General features: G+C 42.4%; 2 protein-coding genes across 5 annotated transcripts in view; one reads left to right on the forward strand and one right to left on the reverse strand.

Moving 5' to 3' along the window:
- Positions 1-7070, reverse strand: part of prpf18 (PRP18 pre-mRNA processing factor 18 homolog (yeast)) — a 28810-nt gene extending 21740 nt beyond the window's left edge. The window contains exons 1-2 of one of the 2 annotated variants that reach the window (XM_059987422.1): positions 6977-7070; positions 5305-5382 (exon numbers count right to left, since the gene is read on the reverse strand). In XM_059987422.1, coding sequence (XP_059843405.1) covers positions 5305-5382; positions 6977-7042 — 144 coding nt within the window. In that variant the 5' untranslated portion in view covers positions 7043-7070. Of the gene's footprint in view, positions 1-5304; positions 5383-5911; positions 6112-6976 lie in introns of those variants that run through there. The other variant, XM_059987423.1, reaches the window with a different exon arrangement.
- A 1607-nt stretch (positions 7071-8677) lies between these two features.
- Positions 8678-21271, forward strand: part of bend7 (BEN domain containing 7) — a 71753-nt gene continuing 59159 nt past the window's right edge. The window contains exon 1 of one of the 3 annotated variants that reach the window (XM_059987425.1): positions 8678-10138. In XM_059987425.1, coding sequence (XP_059843408.1) covers positions 10123-10138 — 16 coding nt within the window. In that variant the 5' untranslated portion in view covers positions 8678-10122. Of the gene's footprint in view, positions 10139-20557; positions 21034-21271 lie in introns of those variants that run through there. The other 2 variants (XM_059987426.1, XM_059987424.1) reach the window with 2 other exon arrangements.

A 21271-nucleotide genomic window follows, 5' to 3' on the forward strand; every position in this document is an offset into this window, starting at 1 on the left:
CCCCTGCAAACTAATGTTAGGGACGTACACAATGAATGGCAGAGCCCAAGGGCTTATTGGGGAATCAGAATCAGGTTTAATATCACTGTCATATGTTGTGAAATTTGCTGACTTGCGGCAGCAGTACATTGCAATATGTAAAATACCTAAGTTACAATAAGTTGAAATTAATATAATTAATACACAGAGTACTACAGTAATTTTATGTATTGCACTGTCTGCTGCATAATTTCATGACATCAGTGAGTGATGATAACCCTGATTCTGATATGGGTCACTATTGTGGACTGAGAGTGGGAAGGGAGCAGGAAGACGGGAATCATGGTTGAGAAAAGGGGAAGGGAACAGGAAGCACCAGAGAGACATTCTGTAATGATAAATAAACCAATTGTTTGGAATCAAATGACCTTGCCTGGTGTCTCAGAGCTGAGAGTGTCTGACCCCACCCCTGACACTCCTTCTCTGCCATCTGTCCCACACCCCTCCCATGGTGGCCACCCTTGCCATTCCAAAATCCTTTACTCCTGCCAGACTTACAAACTCACTCTCCACTCCGCATTGATAAATACAATACCATGCAAAAGTCTTAAGCACCCTAGCTATATATATATATATATATATATATATATATATACATATACACACACACACACATATATATATACATATATACACACATATACATACATACACACACACACATACATATACACACCTAAGACTTTTACATGGTACTATATATATATATATATAAAAAATTAAGTTAAAATAAGCAGTGCAAATGGGAACAAGAGTATTGAGATGGAGTTCATGGGCTCATTGTCCATTCCGAAATCTGATGGCAGAGCAGTAGAAGCTGCTCTTAAAAGGAGCAAATATCCAGAGTACAAAATCCAATGATCCCTGAATGTGGCAACACATGACGATAAGGTGTTAAGAGAACACTTGGGATGTTTGTCTTCTTTAACTGGGACATATCTTCTTCAATTGTCCCTAGGGTTAAATCGGTGGGTTGCTGACCAACCAAATTTTTCACTTCTGCATATAGTTTTATAATACAGATTGATTGATCAATCATTCCTTGAAGGTGGTATCACAGGATCGAAAAGCTTTTGGCACACTGGCCTTCATAAGTCAGAGTATTGAGTACAGGAGTTGGGATGTTATACCGAAGACATACAAGACGTTGGTGAGGCCTTATCTGGAGTACTGAGTGCAGTACTAATCATCTGCCAACAAGAAAGATCTGAGATTGAAAGAGTACAGAGAAAAATTACCAGGATTGCCAGGACTTGAGAATCTGAGTTATAAGGAAAGGGTAAATATGTTAGGTCTTTTTTTTTTACCTTGGAGCATAGGAGAATGCAGGGAGAGTGGATAGAGGTATACAAAATTACAAAGAGCATAGACAGGGTAAACGAAAGAAGGCTCTTTCCACTGAGGTTGAGTAAAACTAGAACTAGAAGTCATGGGTTAAGGGGGGAAGATGAAACATTTAAGGAGAACATGAGGGGGGACTTTCACTCAGAGGGTGGGGGTGAGAGACTGGGATGAGCTGCCAGCAGAAGTGGTGAATGTGAGTTCAAATGCAACATTTCAAGAAAAGTCTGGACTAGAAGGGGTGTGGAGGGCTACTGTGTGGGCTGATGTGACTAAACGGAATAACATTTGGCAAGGACTAGATAGGCTGAAAGGCCTTTTTCTATGTCATAGTGCTCTATAACTATGATAATTTAGCAATGCAAACAGGCAGAAAGACCTATATAATTAAGACTGCCTGTTTCGATTGGAGTGGTTAATAGACAATGAACTCTAAATCTGAGGAGCGAGAAGTGAAGACAGAAACCAGGAAACATATCGCAGTGGACGAAGGAGAAAAGCGGAGGTGTCAGAGTGAAGAGGTCAGGACCAAAACAAAGGGGACATTTAGTTCAGGAATACAACATTGCAAGAGACATAGACAAGTTAAGGTAAATGGAAAAGACTAGCTTTCATTAGCAGAGACATGAGCAACTAGAGGCCCTGGGTTTAAGTTAATTGCAAGAAGATACAAAAAGGAGTTAAGAAAATATGATTTCACTCAGTAAGTTTATGGAAGTCTAGAATTCAAAGCAGAAATTCTCACCACATTTTAAAATCTCACGTCACATGCCAGTGATAATAAACCTGATTCTGATATTACCTGTTCAGCTCCTGAAGAGCTATAACCTGGATAGCTTTGGACAAAACTGCTATAGTAATCTGAAATCCATCTTTTCTTCAATAGTAACATGATGCGCCAATGGACTAATCGCCAAAATATTCTCTGACAGACCTTCAGTCATAATCAACATGTAAGGAGGGGGAGGGCGTGTACAGGCACCTCCCATATTCTGCGTGGGATATTCCAGTATTCCAAAAATCCTTGACTAAGGAATTTAAAAACTATTTCTATTATTTGCCATGATAAAAGGTAATATTGAATAAATTTCCTTGTATTCCATGCTCAGCATCCATGCCTTCACCAATGGAAAATGGCATTTAACTGTCAATGACAATGCTAGGCAGGCAAGCAGACAACTTTAAAAACCACACGACGACTTTCGACTGCATTTACTAACATTATGCAAATGTGTGTGCACACACACATACACACATTTGTCTACTTATTTCATGCACAAGGTATTAACACTGCTCCACAAAAATAAGCATTTTATTCTTTTGCAGCCAAGTGCAAGAAAAAATGCAAAGCGCTGAACACTCTTTTAACTGAGCAGCTCTAGAAGTGGCTATCAGCTGTTTACATAGAAACTTACCTGTGTAAGATTTGGCATTATAGCAGGAAAGAATTAATCAATCCATAATTGTTAGATTTTTAAAATATATTAGCGTCTGATTGAGGTCACAGTTAATGAGGTCATCAGTTCCCTTTTAGGGACCTCGAACCAGCACTGGCTATTTGTGTTGGATTGGCAGGCTCCTGGAACTTGAGGTGCTTTTATTACCCCTCAACCATCAGGCTCTTGAACCAGAGGAGATAACTTCACTCACCACAACAATGAACTATTTCCACAACCTACGGACCCATTTTCAAGGACTTTACAAATCAAGTTCTCCATTTTTATTATTTATTATTGTGATTTCTTTTTCCTTTTGTATTTGTATGTCTTTTGCATATTGGTTGTTTGTGCATTGTATGTGTTTTTTTTTATTCTTTCTATTGTAATTTTTGTATTTACTGTTTATACCCACAAGAACATGAATCTCAGGGTCGTATATGGTGTCATATAAGTACTTTGATAACAAATTTACTTTCAACCTTGGGTGGAACAAGAATCTGCATTAAAGTAGTGTAGGTACAGTACACGTCAGTTTGATAAGAACTGGAAGTTGATACTGTTTGAAGCCACTTACTCCACTTAATGTCCCTGAAAATTAGCCATATATGCTTCTGAGCAAAATAAAGTCCATAATGGTGTCTACCTTCTTACAACCGGTGGATCAGCTGAGAAGTGTGCTTAAGTCACATTAGCTAGCCAGCCTTGACAGAGACCAAGAAAATGAGCACCTCTGCTGCAAGCTACCGAAACAAGCTGCCGACTGCTGATCTGACACCTCCTTCCACCTGATACAGGACATATGTCAGTATCGTGTAATCATATTCTGATATTTATGGGAGCTCCTGCTTCTCAGATAGCCAATGGACCATATTATTCTGCAGCACTCCTGGGATAATATTGAAAACAAGTTAAAATCTTACAAACCTAACCACCAGTACACATTTTTTAAGGATTAATATATAATTGTACAAGTAAATTTATTGTAATTCAAATTATTGCAGCAGAGCACTACACCACAGAAACTGGCCTTCCAGTCCATCTCAATTGTGCTAAACTATTATTTTATATCGATCTGTGTCTGGACTTCTCTTAAATGTTGCATTCAAACCTACATCCACCACTTCTGCTGGGAGCTTATTCCGCACTCGCACCCCTGAGTGAAGTAGTTCCCCTCATGTTCCCCTTAAATAATTCACCCTTCACCCTGGACCTCTAGTTCTAGACTCACCCAACCTCAGGGGGAGAAAACCTATCTATACCCCTCAATTTTTTTTTTGAAATATCAATCTTTCCCTACAACTTGGGTCCTCAAGACCCAACAACATTCTTGTAAATTTTGTCCTGTACTCTTTGAATCTGAAATTTGCATCCAATCTTCTTCCTTTTAACCCCAGACCAATAAAATCTATGCAATCTCCCACAAGTAAAATAGACTGTAGCCATTAACAAAGATGTATATAACTGCATGGTAACATTTTTCCAACTTTTGTCTTCTACCCTGTGGAAGATGCAAGTCCATCCTTTGCTAGGTCTAAGAAATGTGAATACTATCGTGGCCCACTCACTACTGAGAGTCAGAGCATGCTAATCGAAGACGTATTGTGTTGTATGAAAAAGTAATTTAAGCAGCATAATGTACTATGTTTGCTTGGTAATCTCAGGTAAAGCTACACCTCTACCTGCAATGCAAGTGGTGAGCATGCAAACTATTTCAATGAATTACCACAATTATTCGGTTGATAACTGAAAAACATTTTATTCTAATAACTAAAAACAAAAATAAAGGGGCCAGCCAAATGTAATCAATCAACACAAAAACCCAAAGCCAAGCTACGGAATCCCAGCTCACTCACCAATTGCTTTCATGCACTCAAGAAACCTGACTTACATGCAGTTCAAAACAAGAGTGTTTCTGAACCCATACCTTTATCGGCGGCTCCTCATTTACAACCTATTGACACAAGTTTCATAGGGAATATTTGCTGTAAGTGGTCTCACTGGCAACATGTAATGGTCTTAACAATTACAGAAAAAACAATAAATTAATTCACAATGTTGGAGGAACCCAGCAGGTTAGGCAGCATCTACAGAAAGGAATGAAGAGTCGAGGTTTGGGGCCGAGACCCTTCATTGGGACTGGTAAGGGAAGGGACATAAGCCAGAATAAGATAATGAGTGTGGGGAAGGAGTACAAACTGGCAGGTGATAGTGAAGCCAGGTGAGGGGCGAAGATGGGTAGAGGAAGGGGGATGAAGTGAGAACTGGGAGGTGATAGGTGGAAAAGATAAAGGGCTGGAGAAGGAGGAATCTGATAGGAGAGTGGACCATGGGAGAAAGGGAAGGAGGACAGGCATCATAGAGAAGTAATACACAAAAGGGGAAGACAGACTGGAGAATGGAAGAGAGGGGGATTCCAGCATCTGCAGAATCTCTAGTGTTAACAAATTCATTCACTACTGCTATCCATTAAATGCAAAAGTAGTACCTTATAACCACACCTCTCCAAATAATTCTCCTCTTCCTTCCGAGTCAGGTCACTGCGCTTGAAGTACTTTTTTGATTCCTGTAATTTCAGAAAAAAACAATAACCACTTCATTTTCATCTCAGAATCAGGTTTAGTATCACTGACATATTTGCAGCAGTACAGTGCAATACATAATAATAAAAAACTATATATTACTAAGAAATATACAATATATCTAAAATTTAATTTAAAAAGTAGAGCAAATAGAAAGCAAAAATGGTGAAGTAAAGTACATGGGATCATCATGCAGAAATTTGGAAAGCAATGTCCAAATATTGTGAAGAGGTGCTAGAATACTTATTATAGCAGTCTTGGTGCATTGCACGCATTCAAGAAGAGAAAGAAATAACTGTTTTATATCACTGTACTAATATTACTCAACCACTGAAACCAGTATTAGAATCAGGTTTATTTTCTCTGACCTACGTTGTGAAATTTGTTGTTTTGTGGTAGCGGTACATTTCAATACATAAAAGTTATAAAAATTTTAATAAGAAATATATATTTAAAAAGTAATGCAAAAAGAGAGGTAGTGCTCATGGATTGGTTCATTGTCCATTCAGATACCTGATGGCTGTGGGGTAGAACCTGCTTCAAAAACATTGAATGAGTGTCTTCAAGCTCCTGTACTGCCTGCCTTATGATATCAAGGAGAAGAGAGCACGTGCTGAGTAATGAGAGTCCTTAAGGATGGTGGGCAACCTTCTGAGGCATCACCTTTTGAAGATGTCCTCAGTGCTAGGGAGGCTAATGCCCATGATTGATTCGGCTGAGTCTGCAACCCTCTGCAGCTTTTTCCAATCCTACGCATTGGCCCATCTATACCAGATATGATGAAAACTGTAAGAATGCTGTCCACAATACTTCTGCGGAAACATGCCAGAGTCTTTAGTGACATACTAAATGTCATACATAATACTAAATGTCCTCAAACACCTAATTAAATATAGCCACTGACATGCCTTCTTTATATCATTAATATTTTTTCATCAATATGTTGGGTCTGGGATAGAACTTCAAAGTTGTACATATAAGCCACATTCCTAGATGTGCCCATTCAACAGTGGCACACAAATTTGTCCAGATGAGCAAATCACCATTTAGGGTCAATTTCAAACTTCGAGTTCGACACTCCTATTGTGTCAGTTCACCAACTAGCATATATCACCAGACGTTGTAGCTAATTTAGAAAAGTGAACATCAAAATAGGAGCGGGGGCGCGGAGGACGAGGATGTTGAAAGGGGCTCCTGAAGTAGCCATAGCCCATCCCCGAATTCCACACTGCTCTCCCACCGCCTGCCCTTTCTCTTGCCCACCATAACAATCACCCCTCTCTCTCACGCTCAGCCCAAATAACAGCCCGCCACTCTCTCTCCCTTACTCACCTGTATCATTCCCCACAACCCCTCAACCTTTCTCACACACATACAAACTGCTCTCCGACACTCTCTCCCCACGAATTCCCTTTATCACCCACATCCACACCCTCCTTCTGCCACTTCGCCACCCACTCACCCTTCTCCACCCTCGTCACATACACAAAAACACCTCCATCCCTCATCTACACCCCCACACTTACGGCACGCATTCACCTCCTTCCCTCACCCACTCCATCCCTACCCCTGTCTCACCCCCAGCAGCTCCCGCTCCTCCACCTGCCGCCGCTTCCGGGCGATCTCTGCCCGCAGCGTCTCCATGACGGCGCCGCACTGGCCGCCGGGAAACGCAAAAGGTCAAAGGGCACAGCCCCGCCGCGGTGAATGCGCATGCGTATTACCCGGGAGGCCGCAGTCATGGCGGTAGGATATGAGAGCGCTAGGTTGGGGAAATCTATTGTGTCAGATGTGTGGTAGCGAGCAAAGTGTCCCCTTCAGCAAAGTCCAGTTGTCTGCCTTCGCAGATGGACGTAAAAGATACCATGGGCCTAGTACTTAGGATTTTGCTTGCTCGCAAAATGATTAATAGTATTTAACACTTAAGAAATAAGAACGGGCTTTTCATAATGGTATTAGTTTCTTATCGTCAGGACTTTGAGAACAAATTGGTAAAGATGCAAGTTTTCCCTGTAAAACTTCTGATGAAGATACCTTGCTCTCATAGATTCATAGTCAGAGCGCACAGAAATAGGCCCTTTGGCCCAACTAGTCCATGCCAAACAGTTACTCTGCCCAGTCTCATTGACCCACACCCAGACTATAGCCCTCCATACCTCTCCCATCTATGTAGTTACTTAAAACCATTACGCCACTGGCATTTAGGGCAGCAATGAAAGTCTTCCACCTCTGGCAGTGTTAAGGGCATCCTTTGTCATGTCAGTAGCTTCCTCAGTGTTTTCATTACTGTCAGTCTTGCAAGTCCCAGCTGGAGACTTAGGAATACACCATCGCACTCAGATATAAAAGGATTCTTCATGGCTATTTCCATAACAATTTTGTTTTACCAGTCAAGGTTTTCAGCTTTGAGCTGAAACCCCAAACCTGGAGGACCGATGTACCTACCTTAGTCTGGCCTCTACCCTTTGACTTGTTTGGCATCGGTGATCCTACCACTAGCCAAAGCATAAAGTCCTGACTCCATCCAACACAGCTCTCCGTATCAATGAGGCACACAGGCCTCCAAACCAAGAGTGTGGTGCTCTTCAAGGCTCCGTCCATGTACTTATCCAAATTTCTCTTAAATGTTGCAATCAAACCTGCATTCACTGTTTCCACTGGCAGCTCATTCAATACTCATACCATCCTCTGAATGAAGAAGTTCCCCCTCAGGCTCTCTATAACTTCAATACCCAATGTTCTACAGGTAGATTTGCTTTTTCCCTGTAACTGCATGGGTTTCCTACGGATGCTCTAGTTTCCTCCCACATTCGAAAGACCTGTGGTTAGGGATAGCAGGTAGTGGGCATGCTATGTTCTGCTGGAAGTATGGCAACACTTGGGACTGCCCCCTGCACATATTCAGCATGCGTTGTTCATTAATGCAGGCAACATATTTCACTGTGTGTTTTGGTGTTTCACTTTACATATGACAAATTAAGCTCTTGCATGATAAACCAGTAGTCTTGACACATATGGGTTTCACATTGGTAGCAGCATATCATGTAGCCTTTAGTACACAGATCATCGATGGAAATTCATTATTATATATAGAAAGAAAATTAATTTTTTACTGTTGATGTCAAAAACGTTTTAATGTTGCACTTTATTTTAGTTGCAGAATACTTGAGTACCGGTTATTATTACCTGTCAGTATCAATTTTCTGGAGATTGCAAGGCCTAGACAAAGTAGATGTGCAGAGGATGTTTCCAATAGTGGGAGAGGCTAGGAGCAGAAGGCACATCCTCAAAATAGGACACCCTTTTAAAAACAGATGAGGAGGAATTTCTTTAGCCAAAGGGTTGTGAATCTGTGGAATTTATTGCCATAGATCACTGTAGAGGCAAGGTCATTGGGCATATTAAAGAGAAGGTTGATAGGTCCTTAATTGTCAGGATGTCAAAGGTTATGGGGAGAAGGCAGGAGAATGGGATTGAGTGGAAAAATACAGTCAGTGGCCAAGTTTATTAGGTACATCAATCATAAGGCAGCAACTCAGTGCATAAAAGGTTGCAGACGGTGACAAGAGGTTCAGTTGTTGTTCAGACTAAACATCAGAATGGGGAAGAAATGTGATCTAAGTGACTTTCACCTTGCAGTGATTGTTGGTGCCAGACAGGGTGGTTTGAATATCTCAAAAATTGCCGATCTCCTGCAATTTGCACACACAACAATTTCTAGAGTTTACAGAGAATGGTGCAGAAAACAAAAAGCATCTGGTGAGCTGTAGTTCTGTGGGCAAAAACGCTTTGTTGATGACAGAATGGCCAGACTGGGTCAAGGTGACAGGAAGGCAACAATAACTCCAAAAAACCTGCATTACAACAGTGGTGTGCAGAAGACCATCTCTGAATGTACAACACATCAAGCGTTGAAGATGTTTAGGCTACAGCAGCAGATCACACTGGGTTCCACGCCTGTATCTAATAAAGTGGCCACTAAGTGTACATCAGCCGTGATCGAACAGCAGAGAGACCTGAGGGGCCCTCTGCTACTATGTGTTATGTTGTTGAGGGTGAAACCCTCTGATGATTGTGCAGTTGTACGTCAGAGCTGCAGCAGCTCCTCCTCCTCCTTACTGATTTTTTTTCCCACAAACATGCATCACGGGCAAGGCCTGCTTTTGTATCTCATGCCTAATTGCCTCTGAGAAGGCGATGAGGCACCATCTCCTTGTTGACTAAAATCAAGAAAAGTAGATGAGGGTAGGGCAGTAGATGTTACTACCCTACAGAGATAGTAAAAACAGCCAAGAGGATCACTGGGGTCTCACTTCCCCATCCCCATTTGTGTATTTGTTGTAGATGAAGGGCATTGTTGTTGAAGATCCTTACCACCCATTCCACAATCTCTTTGACCCATTACTCTCATGAAAGAGGTACAGAAGCATCAGGACCAAGGCTGCCAGACTGGGTCACAGCTTTTTCCCTCAGGCTGTGAGACCAATAAATACCCTACCACCATCGTTCTTATCACTAGCAAGTTGTTTACTGTTTACCCTGTGCTACACACTATGTGCATTTTGAATGATATTTTAATAACTTATTTGTGGTAATATTTTGCTTTATGTTACACACACAAATGCTGGAGAAATTCAGCAGGTCAGGAAGCAACTGTGGAATTGAATAAACAGTTGACGATTCAGGCCGAGACCCTTCATCCGGACTGGAAAGGAAGGGGGAAGATGCCAGAGTTAAAAGGTGAGTGGATGGGAAGGAGGATAGCTAAAAAGCAATAGGTGAAGCCAGGTGGGTGGAGTGGAAAGAATCTGATAGGAGTGGACAGTGGACCATAGGGGAAAATGAAGGAGGAGGGACCTGGGGGGAGATGATAGGCAGGTGAGAGGATGTAACATATGTGATATATGGGTCGCCATGGTAGCATAGCGGTTAGTGCAATGCTACCACAGCTCAGGATATCAGAGTTCAGATATGTCGTTGTTGGTAAGGAGCCTGTTCGTCTTCCCTGTGGAATGTCTGGGTTTTCAACAGATGCTCTGGTTTTCTCCCATTATCTAAAGACATACCATTGGTAGATTAGTCGGTCATTGTAAATTGTCCTTTGATTAGGTGAGGGTTAAATTGGGGGATTGCTGGTTGGTGTGGCTCAGAGGGCCGGAAGGGCCTGTTCCACACTGTATGTCAATAAATATGTTGTGTGGGTGCATTATGGTCCAGAGGAGTGTTGTTTCGTTTAGTTGTACATGGTACTGGTTGTATAAAAGTCATAGGCACATATTGCTAGGGTGCCTAAGACTTTTACACAGTACTGTATATAATGTCTTTCCAATTACCAAATAACACTTAATACTACTAAGGTAATACAAAGCTAAGCACTGAAATGACAAATTATAAAAAACACTATATACACTCAAATGCATTTCGATTAACTCTATGTTGGAGAGGACAATAACAGACATTAAAATTTACACAATGGTCAGATAAAATTTGTAAGGGTATATTATCAGCAATGAAAACAGGATTCAGCACACCATGTGAGCATATGCAATTCTGATAAGAAGTATATACTACTAAGCTTAAAAGAAAGCACAACACAGAAAAACCAAAGAAATTATCTCCATTAAAGAAAAAGTTAACCAATGGAAGAGCATGATCTCCATGGAAGACATTCCCACGATCTGAGCAGACTAGATGTTGACAAGGAAATGACAAACACCTGGCTCAGGGTTGGAGACCTCTCCCAGAAACAGAGGGGTTCCTTGTGGCAATATAGGACCAGGTGTTTAACACACAAAAAAGCTTTAAAATGTATAATAGAAGACCAACAAATTGAATTGAATTGACTTTATTTCTAACATCCTTCACATACATGAGGAGTAAAAATCTTTAATGTTACGTCTCCATCTGAATGTGCAATGTGCAAATTATAGTAATTTGTAATAAATAGTATATACAGTAAGATATACAACAGAACAGTCAGTATAGCTTAGAAATACAGTTTGTGTCAGCATGAATTAACCAGTCTGATGGCTTGCTGGAAGTAGCTGTCCCAAAGCCTGTTGGTCCTGGCTTTAATACTGCAGTACTGTTTCCCAGTTGGTAGCAGCTGGAACAGTTTGTGGTCGGGGTGACTCAGGTCCCCAATGATCCTTTGGGCCCTTTTATGCACCTGTCACTGTAAATGTCTTGAATAGTGGGAAGTTTACATCCACAGATGCGCTGGGCTGTCTGCACCACTCTCTGCAGAGCCCTGCAGTTGAGGGAAGTACAGTTCCCATATTAGGAAGTGATACTCTCAGTTGTGCCCCTTAGAATTTGGGAACTCATGCCAAACTTCTTCACCTGTCTGAGGTGAAAGAGGCATTGTTGTGCCTTTTTCACCACTTAGCCCATATGTACAGACCAAGTGAGATCCTCGGTGATGTGTATATTGAGGAACTTAAAGCTGTTCACCCTCAACCCCAGATCTATTGATGTCAACTGGGGTTTGCCTGTCTCCATTCCTCCTGTAGTCCACGACCAGCTCCTTTATTCTTGCAACATTGAGGGAGAGGTTGTTTCCTTCACACCACTGTGTCAGGATGATGGCTTCTTCTCTGTAGGCTGCCTTGTTATTATTTGTAGTATCATCTGCAAATAATCTGTCAGGATTGGTGCTGTGGGTGGTGACAGTCATGGGTATACAGAGAGTAAAGGAGGGGGTTTAGGACGAAGGCCTGGGGGACTCCTGTGTTGAGGGGCAGAGGTCAGGGAGCCCACTCTTACCACCTGCTGGCGATCTAACAGGAAATCCAGGATCCAGCTACACAAGGCAGGGTGAAGGCTGATGTCTCTGAGATTCTTGGCAAGCCTGGAGGGAATTATGGTGCTGAATGCTGAACTGTAGTCCAAGAACAGCATTCTAACATAAGCATCCCTTCTCTTCAGCTGCATAAGGATGCTTTGTAGAGCTGTGGCTGTTGCGTCATCTGTCGAGTGGTTGTGTCAGTAGGCAAATTGTAGAAGGTCTATTGTGGGTGGCAGCATGCATGTAGTCCATGACCAGCCTCTCAAAGCAATTATTATTAAGGTGAGTGTGATAGGACGCCAGTCGTTCAGGCATGTTACCTTGGTCTTTTTAGGTACAGGGACAATGGTGTATGTTTTGAAACAGGAGGGCACCGGGAGAGGGAGAGAGAAAAATGTCTGCAAACACACCAGCCAGTTGAGCTGCGCATGCTCTTGAGTACCTACCCTGGGATACTGTCTGGTCCCATAGACTTGCGGCTGCTCACTCAATATACAAACGTTTGTAAATTCAAGATGATAAATGCAGAAAATGCCAGGAACATCCAGAAAACAATCAGCTATATTACAGGATCCTGCAGCGTTTTAACTCAATCTGATTACAGAATTTACACAGGCACAATCAAGTGGCTAACATCATTCACCAAAATTTTGGCTTAAAATACAAAACTGATAAAAGACACCATACCTTACTATAAATACAAGCCTGATCCAGTTTTAGAGTCAAAGTCCCACAAGTTATATTGTGACCAATCCATTATTACTAATAGGGCAATCCATAGTAACTGTCCAGATTATAATATTATAGGATAAACAAGAATATCTTACTTAATAGATATAGCCATTCCAAACACACACATAACATACAGAGATCAGTAAGTGAAAAACACCAGAAATGTCCTGCATTTTTCTTTCCCCAAGCCATCAGACTCCTCAATACCCAGAGTCTAGACTGACATCTACATCATCTATTATTATATTGAAATTTGTCCTCTACTGTGCCTATTGTCTTGTTTATTATTTATTTGTTAATTTATTACTGCCCTGCACTGTTTTATTCACTTTATGTACTCCTTTGTAGGTCTGTAGTGTAGTTTTTGTGTTGTTTTACATAGTCTAATGTAGCCTTGAGTTGTCTCACATAGTCTAGTGTAGTTTTGTGTTGTTTCATGTAGCACCATGGTCCTGGAGGACCGTTATTTCATTTTTACTGTGTACTGTATCAGCAGTTTATGGTCGAAATGACAATAAAAAGCGACTTGACTTGAATTAACAGAGGAAACTGAAAGACTATGGAACATGAACAGGATATACATTGTCCCGATAGTAGTATCTACCATTTATACAACTGGTGCCATCCCAAAGTCACAATGCAATTACATTAAACAATTTGGCTTACACAGCAATATTCATTGTAAATCTTCTGAAAGCCACTAAATGCCACTAGAATAGTCCGAAAGTTCCTAGCAATTGAGAAATGAGTGTCCTTGGTTATGTCTGTACTTCAGATTTTATCAGTTTCAGCTGAGAAAAAAAATCAATAAATAGTATTAAGGACACAAGATGAAAAGTTCTTGAAAGTGAGTTCATAGGTGGGGGGAACAGTTCAGTGTTGGGGTGAGTGAAGTTGAGTGAAGCTATCTCTTCTGGTTAAAGAGCATGTTTGAGGGTTAATAACTATTCCTGAACCTGATGGTGTGAGACCTGAGGCTCCTGTACCTTCTTCCTGGTGGCAGTAGCAAATAGAAAGTATAAGACTATAAGAAATAGGAGCAGAAAGGCCATTTGGCCCATCGAGTCTGCTCCACTATTTCATCATGGCTTATCCATTTTTCCTCTCAGCTCCGATCTCCTGCCTTTTCCCTTGTATCCCCTCATGCCCTGACCAATCACAAATCTATCAACCTTTGCCTTAAATATACATAAAGACTTGGCATCTATAGCTGCCTGTGGCAAAGGATTCCATAGATATTCCACTCTTTGGCTAGAGAAATTCCTCATCTAAGGATGCTCCTTTATTTTGAGGCTGTGTCCACTGGTCTTAGACACTTCCACCATGGGAAACATCCTCTCCACATCCACTCTATCAAGGCCTTTCACCATTCAATTGGTTTCAATCGGGTCACCCCTCATTCTTTTAAATTCCAGTGAATACGGGCCCAGAACCATTTAGTCCTAGAATTATTTTCATGAACCTCCTTTGAACCCTCTCCAATTTCAGCACATCCTTTCTAAGATTAGGGACCCAAAACTGCTCACAATACTCCAAGTGAGGTCTCACCAGCTTTAAAGTCTCCACATTACACCCTTGCTTTTATATTCTCATCTTCAGGAAATGAATGCTAACATCACATTTGCCTTCCTCACCACAAACTCAACCAGCAAATTAACCTTTAAGTATCCTGCACAAGGACTCACAAATCCTTTTGAGCCTCAGATTTGGTAAGGCTCTGAAAACCTGTGCCAACCAACTAGCGGGAGTATTCAAAGAAATTTTCAACCTCTCACTGCTAGGGGCAGAAGTTCCCACTTGCTTCAAAAAGGCAACAATTATACCAGTGCCTAAGAATAATAATGTGGGCTGCCTAAATGACTATTGCCCCGTAGTGCACACATCACAGTGATGAAATGCTTTGAGAGATTGGTCAGAACTAGAATGAACTCCTGCCTCAGCAAAGACCTGGACCCATTGCAATTTGCCTATTGCCACAATAGGTCAAAGGCAGACACAATATCAATGGCTCTCCACATGGCTTTAGACCACCTGGACAACACAAGCGCCTACATCAGGATGCTGTTCATCAACTGTAGCTCAACATTTAATACCATCATTCCCACAATCCTGATCGAGAAGTTGCAGAACCTGGGCCTCTGTACCTCCCTCTGCAATTGGATCCTTGACTTTCTAACCGGAAGACCACAATCTGTGTGGATTGGTGAAAGCATATCCTATTTGCTGACAGTCTAGATTGGCGCACCTCAGGGGTGTGTGATTAGCCCATTTTTTCTATTCTCTATATTCACACGACTGTGTGGCTAGGCATAGCTCAAATAACGTCTGTAAATTTGCTGACAATACAACCATTGTTGGTAGAATCTCAGGTGGTGACGAGAGGGCATACAGGAGTGAGATATGCCAACTAGTGGAGTGGTGTCGCAGCAACAACCTGGCACTCAACACTAGTAAAATGAAAGAGCTGATTGTAGGCTTCAGGAAGGGTAACACAAAGGAACACATACCAATCCTTATAGAGGGATCAGAAATGGAGAGAGTGAGCAGTTTCAAGTTCCTCAGTATCAAGATCTCTGAGGATCTAACCTGGTCCCAACATATCAATGTAGTTTAAAGAAGGCAAGACAGCAGCTATACTTTATTAGGAGTTTGAAGAGATTTGGCATGTCAAGAAATACACTCAAAAACTTCTATAGTTGTACTGGAGAGCATTCTGACAGGCTGCATCACTGTCTGGTATGGAGGGACTACTGCACAGGACCAAAAGAAGCTGCAGAAGGTTATTAATCTAGTCAGCTCCATCTTGGGTACTAGCCTACAAAGTACCCAGGACATCTTTAGGGAGTGGTGTCTCAGAAAGGTAGTGTCAATTATTAAGGATCTCCAGCACTTCTGTTGTATTTAAAAGCTTCCCAATCCCCTTAATTGCCCACTAATTTTTGCTCTACTATATGCCCTCTCTCTTGGCTTTGACTTTCCTTGTTAGCCATCTTGCCTTTAGAATACTTCCTTCTGTACATATCCTGTGCCTTCTGAATAGCTTCCAGAAATTCCAGCCATTGCTGCTCTGCTGTCATCCCTGCCAGTTTTCTTTTCCAATCAATTCTGGCCGATTCCTCTCTCATGCCTCTGTAATTCCCTTAACTTCACTGTAATACTGATCCATCTGACTTTATCTTCTCCTTCTCATATTTCACGTTAAATTTGATCATATTATGACCAATTCTCCTAAAGATTCTTTTACTTTCAGCTCTCTAATTAATTCTAGATCATTACACAACACCCAATGCAGAAAAGCTGGTACTCTAGTGGGCTCAACAATGAGCTGCTCTAAAAAGCCATCTGATAGGCATTCTAGAAATTTCCCCTCTTAGAATCCTGTACCAACCTGATTTTCCCAATCTACTTGCATATTGAAATCCCCCATGACTATTGTAACATTGCCCATTTGGTACACATTTTTTTTATCTCCTGTTGTAATTTGTAGACCATATCCTTACTACTGTTTGGAGGTCTGTATATAACTGTCATTAGGATCTTTTTACCCTTGCAGTTCCTTAACTTTATCCACAATTATTCAACACCTTCTGACCCTTCATCACCACTTTCTAATGATTTAATTTCATTTTTACCAACAGGACCATGCTATCCCCTCTGCCTTCCTGTTTGTCCTTTTGATACAATGTGTATCCTTGGACATTACGTTCCCAGCTATAATCTTTTCTCAGCCATGATTAAGTGATGCCTACATCATACTTGCTGATCTGCAACCGTGCTACAGATTCATCGTCCTTATTTTTTATACTGTGCATGTTCAAATATAACATCTTTAGTCCTGTATTCACCTTCTTTGATATTTTTTCCACCTTTTGCATTGCAACTCAGCTTGTTAACTGCAATTTTGCCCTATAATCAGCCTCTCCTTGCTAGGAGTCTCACTGTGCATTGCCTCTGTTTGTAAAGCAACTACCTCATCTTTCGTATTATCACTTCAGTTCACATATCCCTGCTAAATTAGTTTAACCCCCTAAGCAACTCTAGCCAGCCTGCCTGGAAGGACATTGGGTTCAGATGTGACCCATACCTTTTGTACAGGTCATAACTTCCCCAGAAGAGATCCCAATGATCTATAAATCTGAACCCCTGCCCCTTGCACCAGTTCCTCAACCATGCATACACCTGCCAGATCATCCTATTCTTATCCTCACTGGTATGTGGCACAGGCAGCAATCCAAAGATTACCACCCTGGAGGTCCTGTTTTGCAGCTTTCTACTTGGCTCCCTAAAATCTCTTTTCAGGACCTATGTCATTGGTACCAATATGTACCAAAACTTCTGGCTGCTCACGCTCACCCTTGAGAATTTCATGGACATAATCCTGGACATCCCTGATTCTGGCACCAGGTAGGCATGGCCTGGGCGGTAGGGGTCCCTGATGATGAATGCTGCTCTCCTGTAACAGTTCTCCATGTAGACGTGCTTAATCATGGGGAGGGCTTTACTCATGATGGACTGGGCTGTATTCACAACTTTTCTTTTGGATTTTCCATTCAAGGGCAAGGCTATGATGCAACCAGTCAATATACTCTCCACCACACATCAATAGAAGTTTGTCACAGTTTTAGATGTGTACTGAAGACCATGTAAAAGAAGATACTTGTTCCAAACAAAACACAGAGACAATTCCATGGTGATCCATAGTTTTGTTGCTGAGGTAGTGTGAGTCTTTCTGCAGGTCAGTTCAAGAAGCTGGTGGTTGTAGGAAAATAGCTCTTCCCAAACCTGGCGGCACGTAGCTACAAGTCTCTGTACTTTCTGCCCGATGGTAGGCAGCAAGATGAGGGCATGACACAAATCGTGGTGATCCTTGATGACAGATGCTGCCTTCTTGAGGCAGCACCTCCTGAAGATGCTGTCAGTAGTAGGTAGGGAGTACTGTGCCTGTGATGGAACAGGCCATGCCCACTACTCTCTGCAGCTTCTTGCATTCCTGCCCATTGGAATTGCCATATGAGGCCATGATAGAATTAGTCAGCATACAGGAGGTGGTACTGGAGTTTGAAGACACACATTCAATGCTTCAGGAACAGCTTCTTCCCCACTGCCATTAGATTTCTGAATGAACAATAAATCCATGTACACTACCTCACTTTTTCTTTGCTCTCTTATTTTATATACTGTATATATTTCCTATTGTAATTTATAGTATTTTGTTTTGCATCAACAACATATTTCATGAATTATGCCAGCGATATTAAACCTGATTGCAATCCTGTATAAGTTTATTAGATTATTTTCATGACATGACCTGTTAACATACATGACAGAATGTAAAGCTCATTACACTCAGACTGCACTTCATAGGAAATACTGGAAACAGTAATTTTCAACCTGAAAGCTTAATTATTTCTCCTTGTACACTGGCTTCCTGATTTTGAGTATTGCCAGTATTTTCTGTTTTCATTTCAGATTTCAAACAAATGCATTTTTATTTATTTTGATTTTAATTCTGACTTGTTATGTGGGATCAGAGCTTGAAGTATAATTTACTACATTGTTTTATAGTCTTCATACTACTGTATAAGATTCCACAAGCAGGAATTATGTGATGAAGTTCTCCTTCCTTTCTCTAACTTGCCTGGTGCGAAGTCCAGCTTGTACAGTTGCCGTAGTTTCACCATGACACAGCTCACGCGATCCAGGGAAGGCTAGTTCCCGTCATGGGCACTGGTCTCTCCATCACTGAGCACATTTTCAAAAGGGCATCTTCTTTACCTTCAGTATAATATAATAATAATAAGTACTTTATTGATCCTAAGTGGGAAATCCACACAGCAGTGTGCAGACTTAATAATAAAGTACAGAATAATAATATACACAATAATAATTTATCAATGTGCAATAATAATGTATGAAATAATAAAGCAGAGACTATTGCACAATAATGTATGTTCTCCTGTCTCACAGAGATGAACTGTTGTATATGATTATTACATTCGGTAGGGAAGAATTTCAGTAACAATCCTTGTGACAGCGGAGCTGAACGAGCCTGTTCGAAAGGGTGCTTATTCAGTAGGTCATAGAGAGGATGTGCCAGATTGTCCACAATGGATAACAGTTTGTTTAGTGATCTCTTCACCACCACTAAGTCAAACGAGTTTGGGCTGTAGCCAAAGACGGATTCAGCTTTCTTGATGAGTTTATTTAATCTTCTTGCATCACCAGCACTGATGCTGCTCCCCCACATTAAGCAGCAAAGAAGACAGCATTCATTACCCATTAAAAGATCTCCAACACCCTGCTGCACACATTGAAGGATCTCAGCCTCCTTAGAAAGTAGACTCTGCTCATCCCCTTCTTGTAAACAGCCTTGATGTTGGTTTTCCAGTCAAGTCTGTTGCTGAAGTGAACATTTGTAATCCTCAACCATGGCAACTTCTTCTCCCAGAATGAAAACAAGGATCATTACAATCCTCTTCCTCCTAAAATCAATCACCATCTCCCTTATTTTGGCCATATTCAGGAGCAGGTGATTCCTCCCACACCACTCCACAAACTTGTCCACCAGTCCTCTGTACACCGACTCCAGCCCATCTGTGATACACCCAACCACTGCAGAGTCATCAGAGAACTTCTGCAAGTGACAAGACTCAGATTTGTACTGAAAGTCTGAGGTGTACAGTGTGAACAGAAACGGAGACAGGACAGATAGACCTCAGTTTGTACAGCTGGGTAGATCTCTGTCTGAGATGGTGGTGCTACAGTGCCACTCTATCTATCTGTCAGGTAGTCAGCAAACCAGGAGATCGTGGATTTAGTCATGCCTATCCTTTGCAGCTTGTCTCTCAGAAAAAGTGGTTGGGTTGTATTGAAAGCACTACAGAAATCAAAAAAGAAGATGGCATTCATTCCTCATTTTCTGGGACATGCCATGGAGGAGGGTGCAGGAGCCTGAAGACCCACACTTAACGTTTTAAGAACAGCTTCTTCCCTTCTGCCATCAGATTTCTCAATTGTTCGTGAATGGTCCAGACTATTTTCCTCTCTTTTTGCACTTCAAAATTTTTTATATGTATTTGTATATGTATATTTACATGCATAGTAATTTGTATGTATTGCGCTGTACAACTGCTGCAAAATAAACTTTTCACGACAAAAATCAACGACGATAAAATAGATTCTGAAGCACCTCAGGGGTACTGTCTCCCAGGAGAGTATCACTTGACATTGAAGTGTAGTTCAACAGCGAAGCTCACGAAGCTGCCGTAAAGCCCTGGCTTGAAAGCTCTGGTACTGCGTGCCGATATGGAGTGCCTGTTAATGGGGCTTTTCGGGTGTAGAGCTCCTGGAATGCCTTGCCCTCCAAGGAATATGTTGACCCGCCCTCCCCAGGATGCAATTGACCCTGAAAGAAGCCCTGGTCCCCGATGGTATCCCTGGGTTCAAGTTTCCCTTTCGAAGGGTTCCTTTTCCTCAGACCCACCTCCTGACAGAAATCCAGGTGCATTGTGCGGGATAATGTCCACCCGGCAGAGCTCCTAGGAGGTTGGAGGTGTTTCCCCTGTGAAACTCCGCGGGAGCATCGTCCCCCTGGCGGAGCTCTTGGGTGGCGGTTTCTCCGTGAAACTCCATGGGAGCTGCGGTTTGCTAATGCAGCGTTCCCCTGACGGAGCTCTGGGAAGACGTTTTCCTGCTGAAACTCCGTTAAGTGTAGTGTCCGATGCAGCTCCCGCGGTTGAAGTAGCCCCCTGGCGGAGCTCCTGGGTGGTGTTTCCCCGGTGAAACTCCATGAGAACTGTGTACCCACCCCACCCCCTTAGAGCCCCGCGTGTGCAGCGGCCCCCTAACGGAGCTACGTGGGCGCAGCGTCCCCTTGGCGGAGCTCCGCCTGACGAGGGCCGGCCGCCGCTCCTTCCCCGCAGGTGGCGCCGCAGTCCCTCGGCCGTCCCCCGGGCCCCGGGCGCGGTTTGAAGCCGGCGTCTCCCTCCCGCAGCCCAAGTCCTGGACCCGGCCCCGACCCGGCTACCTGCCCGCCGTCCCGGGAACGGGGCACCCATGGAAGCAACCGAAAGGAGAAGAAGCCGAAAATCCCAGAGCTTCAAGAGAGTGGCCGAAGGTGAGTGAGGGTGAGTGGGAGGGAAGGAAGGAAAAGAGGAGGAGGGGTGAGGGATAGAAAGGAAGGAGAGGGCGTGAGGCGGAGTGAGTAAGTGTGAGAGGGAAGGATAGAGGGACTAGAGGAGGAGGGAGTGTGTGGCAGAGAGGGGTAGGAAGGAGAGGTGTGATAGAGTGGATGGAGGAGGAGAATAGAGGGGAGGGTGAAGGAGGAATGGTGAAGGGGTATGATAAGAGAGTGA

This window comes from Hypanus sabinus, chromosome 13 (assembly GCF_030144855.1).
Source record: "Hypanus sabinus isolate sHypSab1 chromosome 13, sHypSab1.hap1, whole genome shotgun sequence".
Classification (NCBI taxonomy): Eukaryota; Metazoa; Chordata; class Chondrichthyes; order Myliobatiformes; family Dasyatidae; genus Hypanus; species Hypanus sabinus.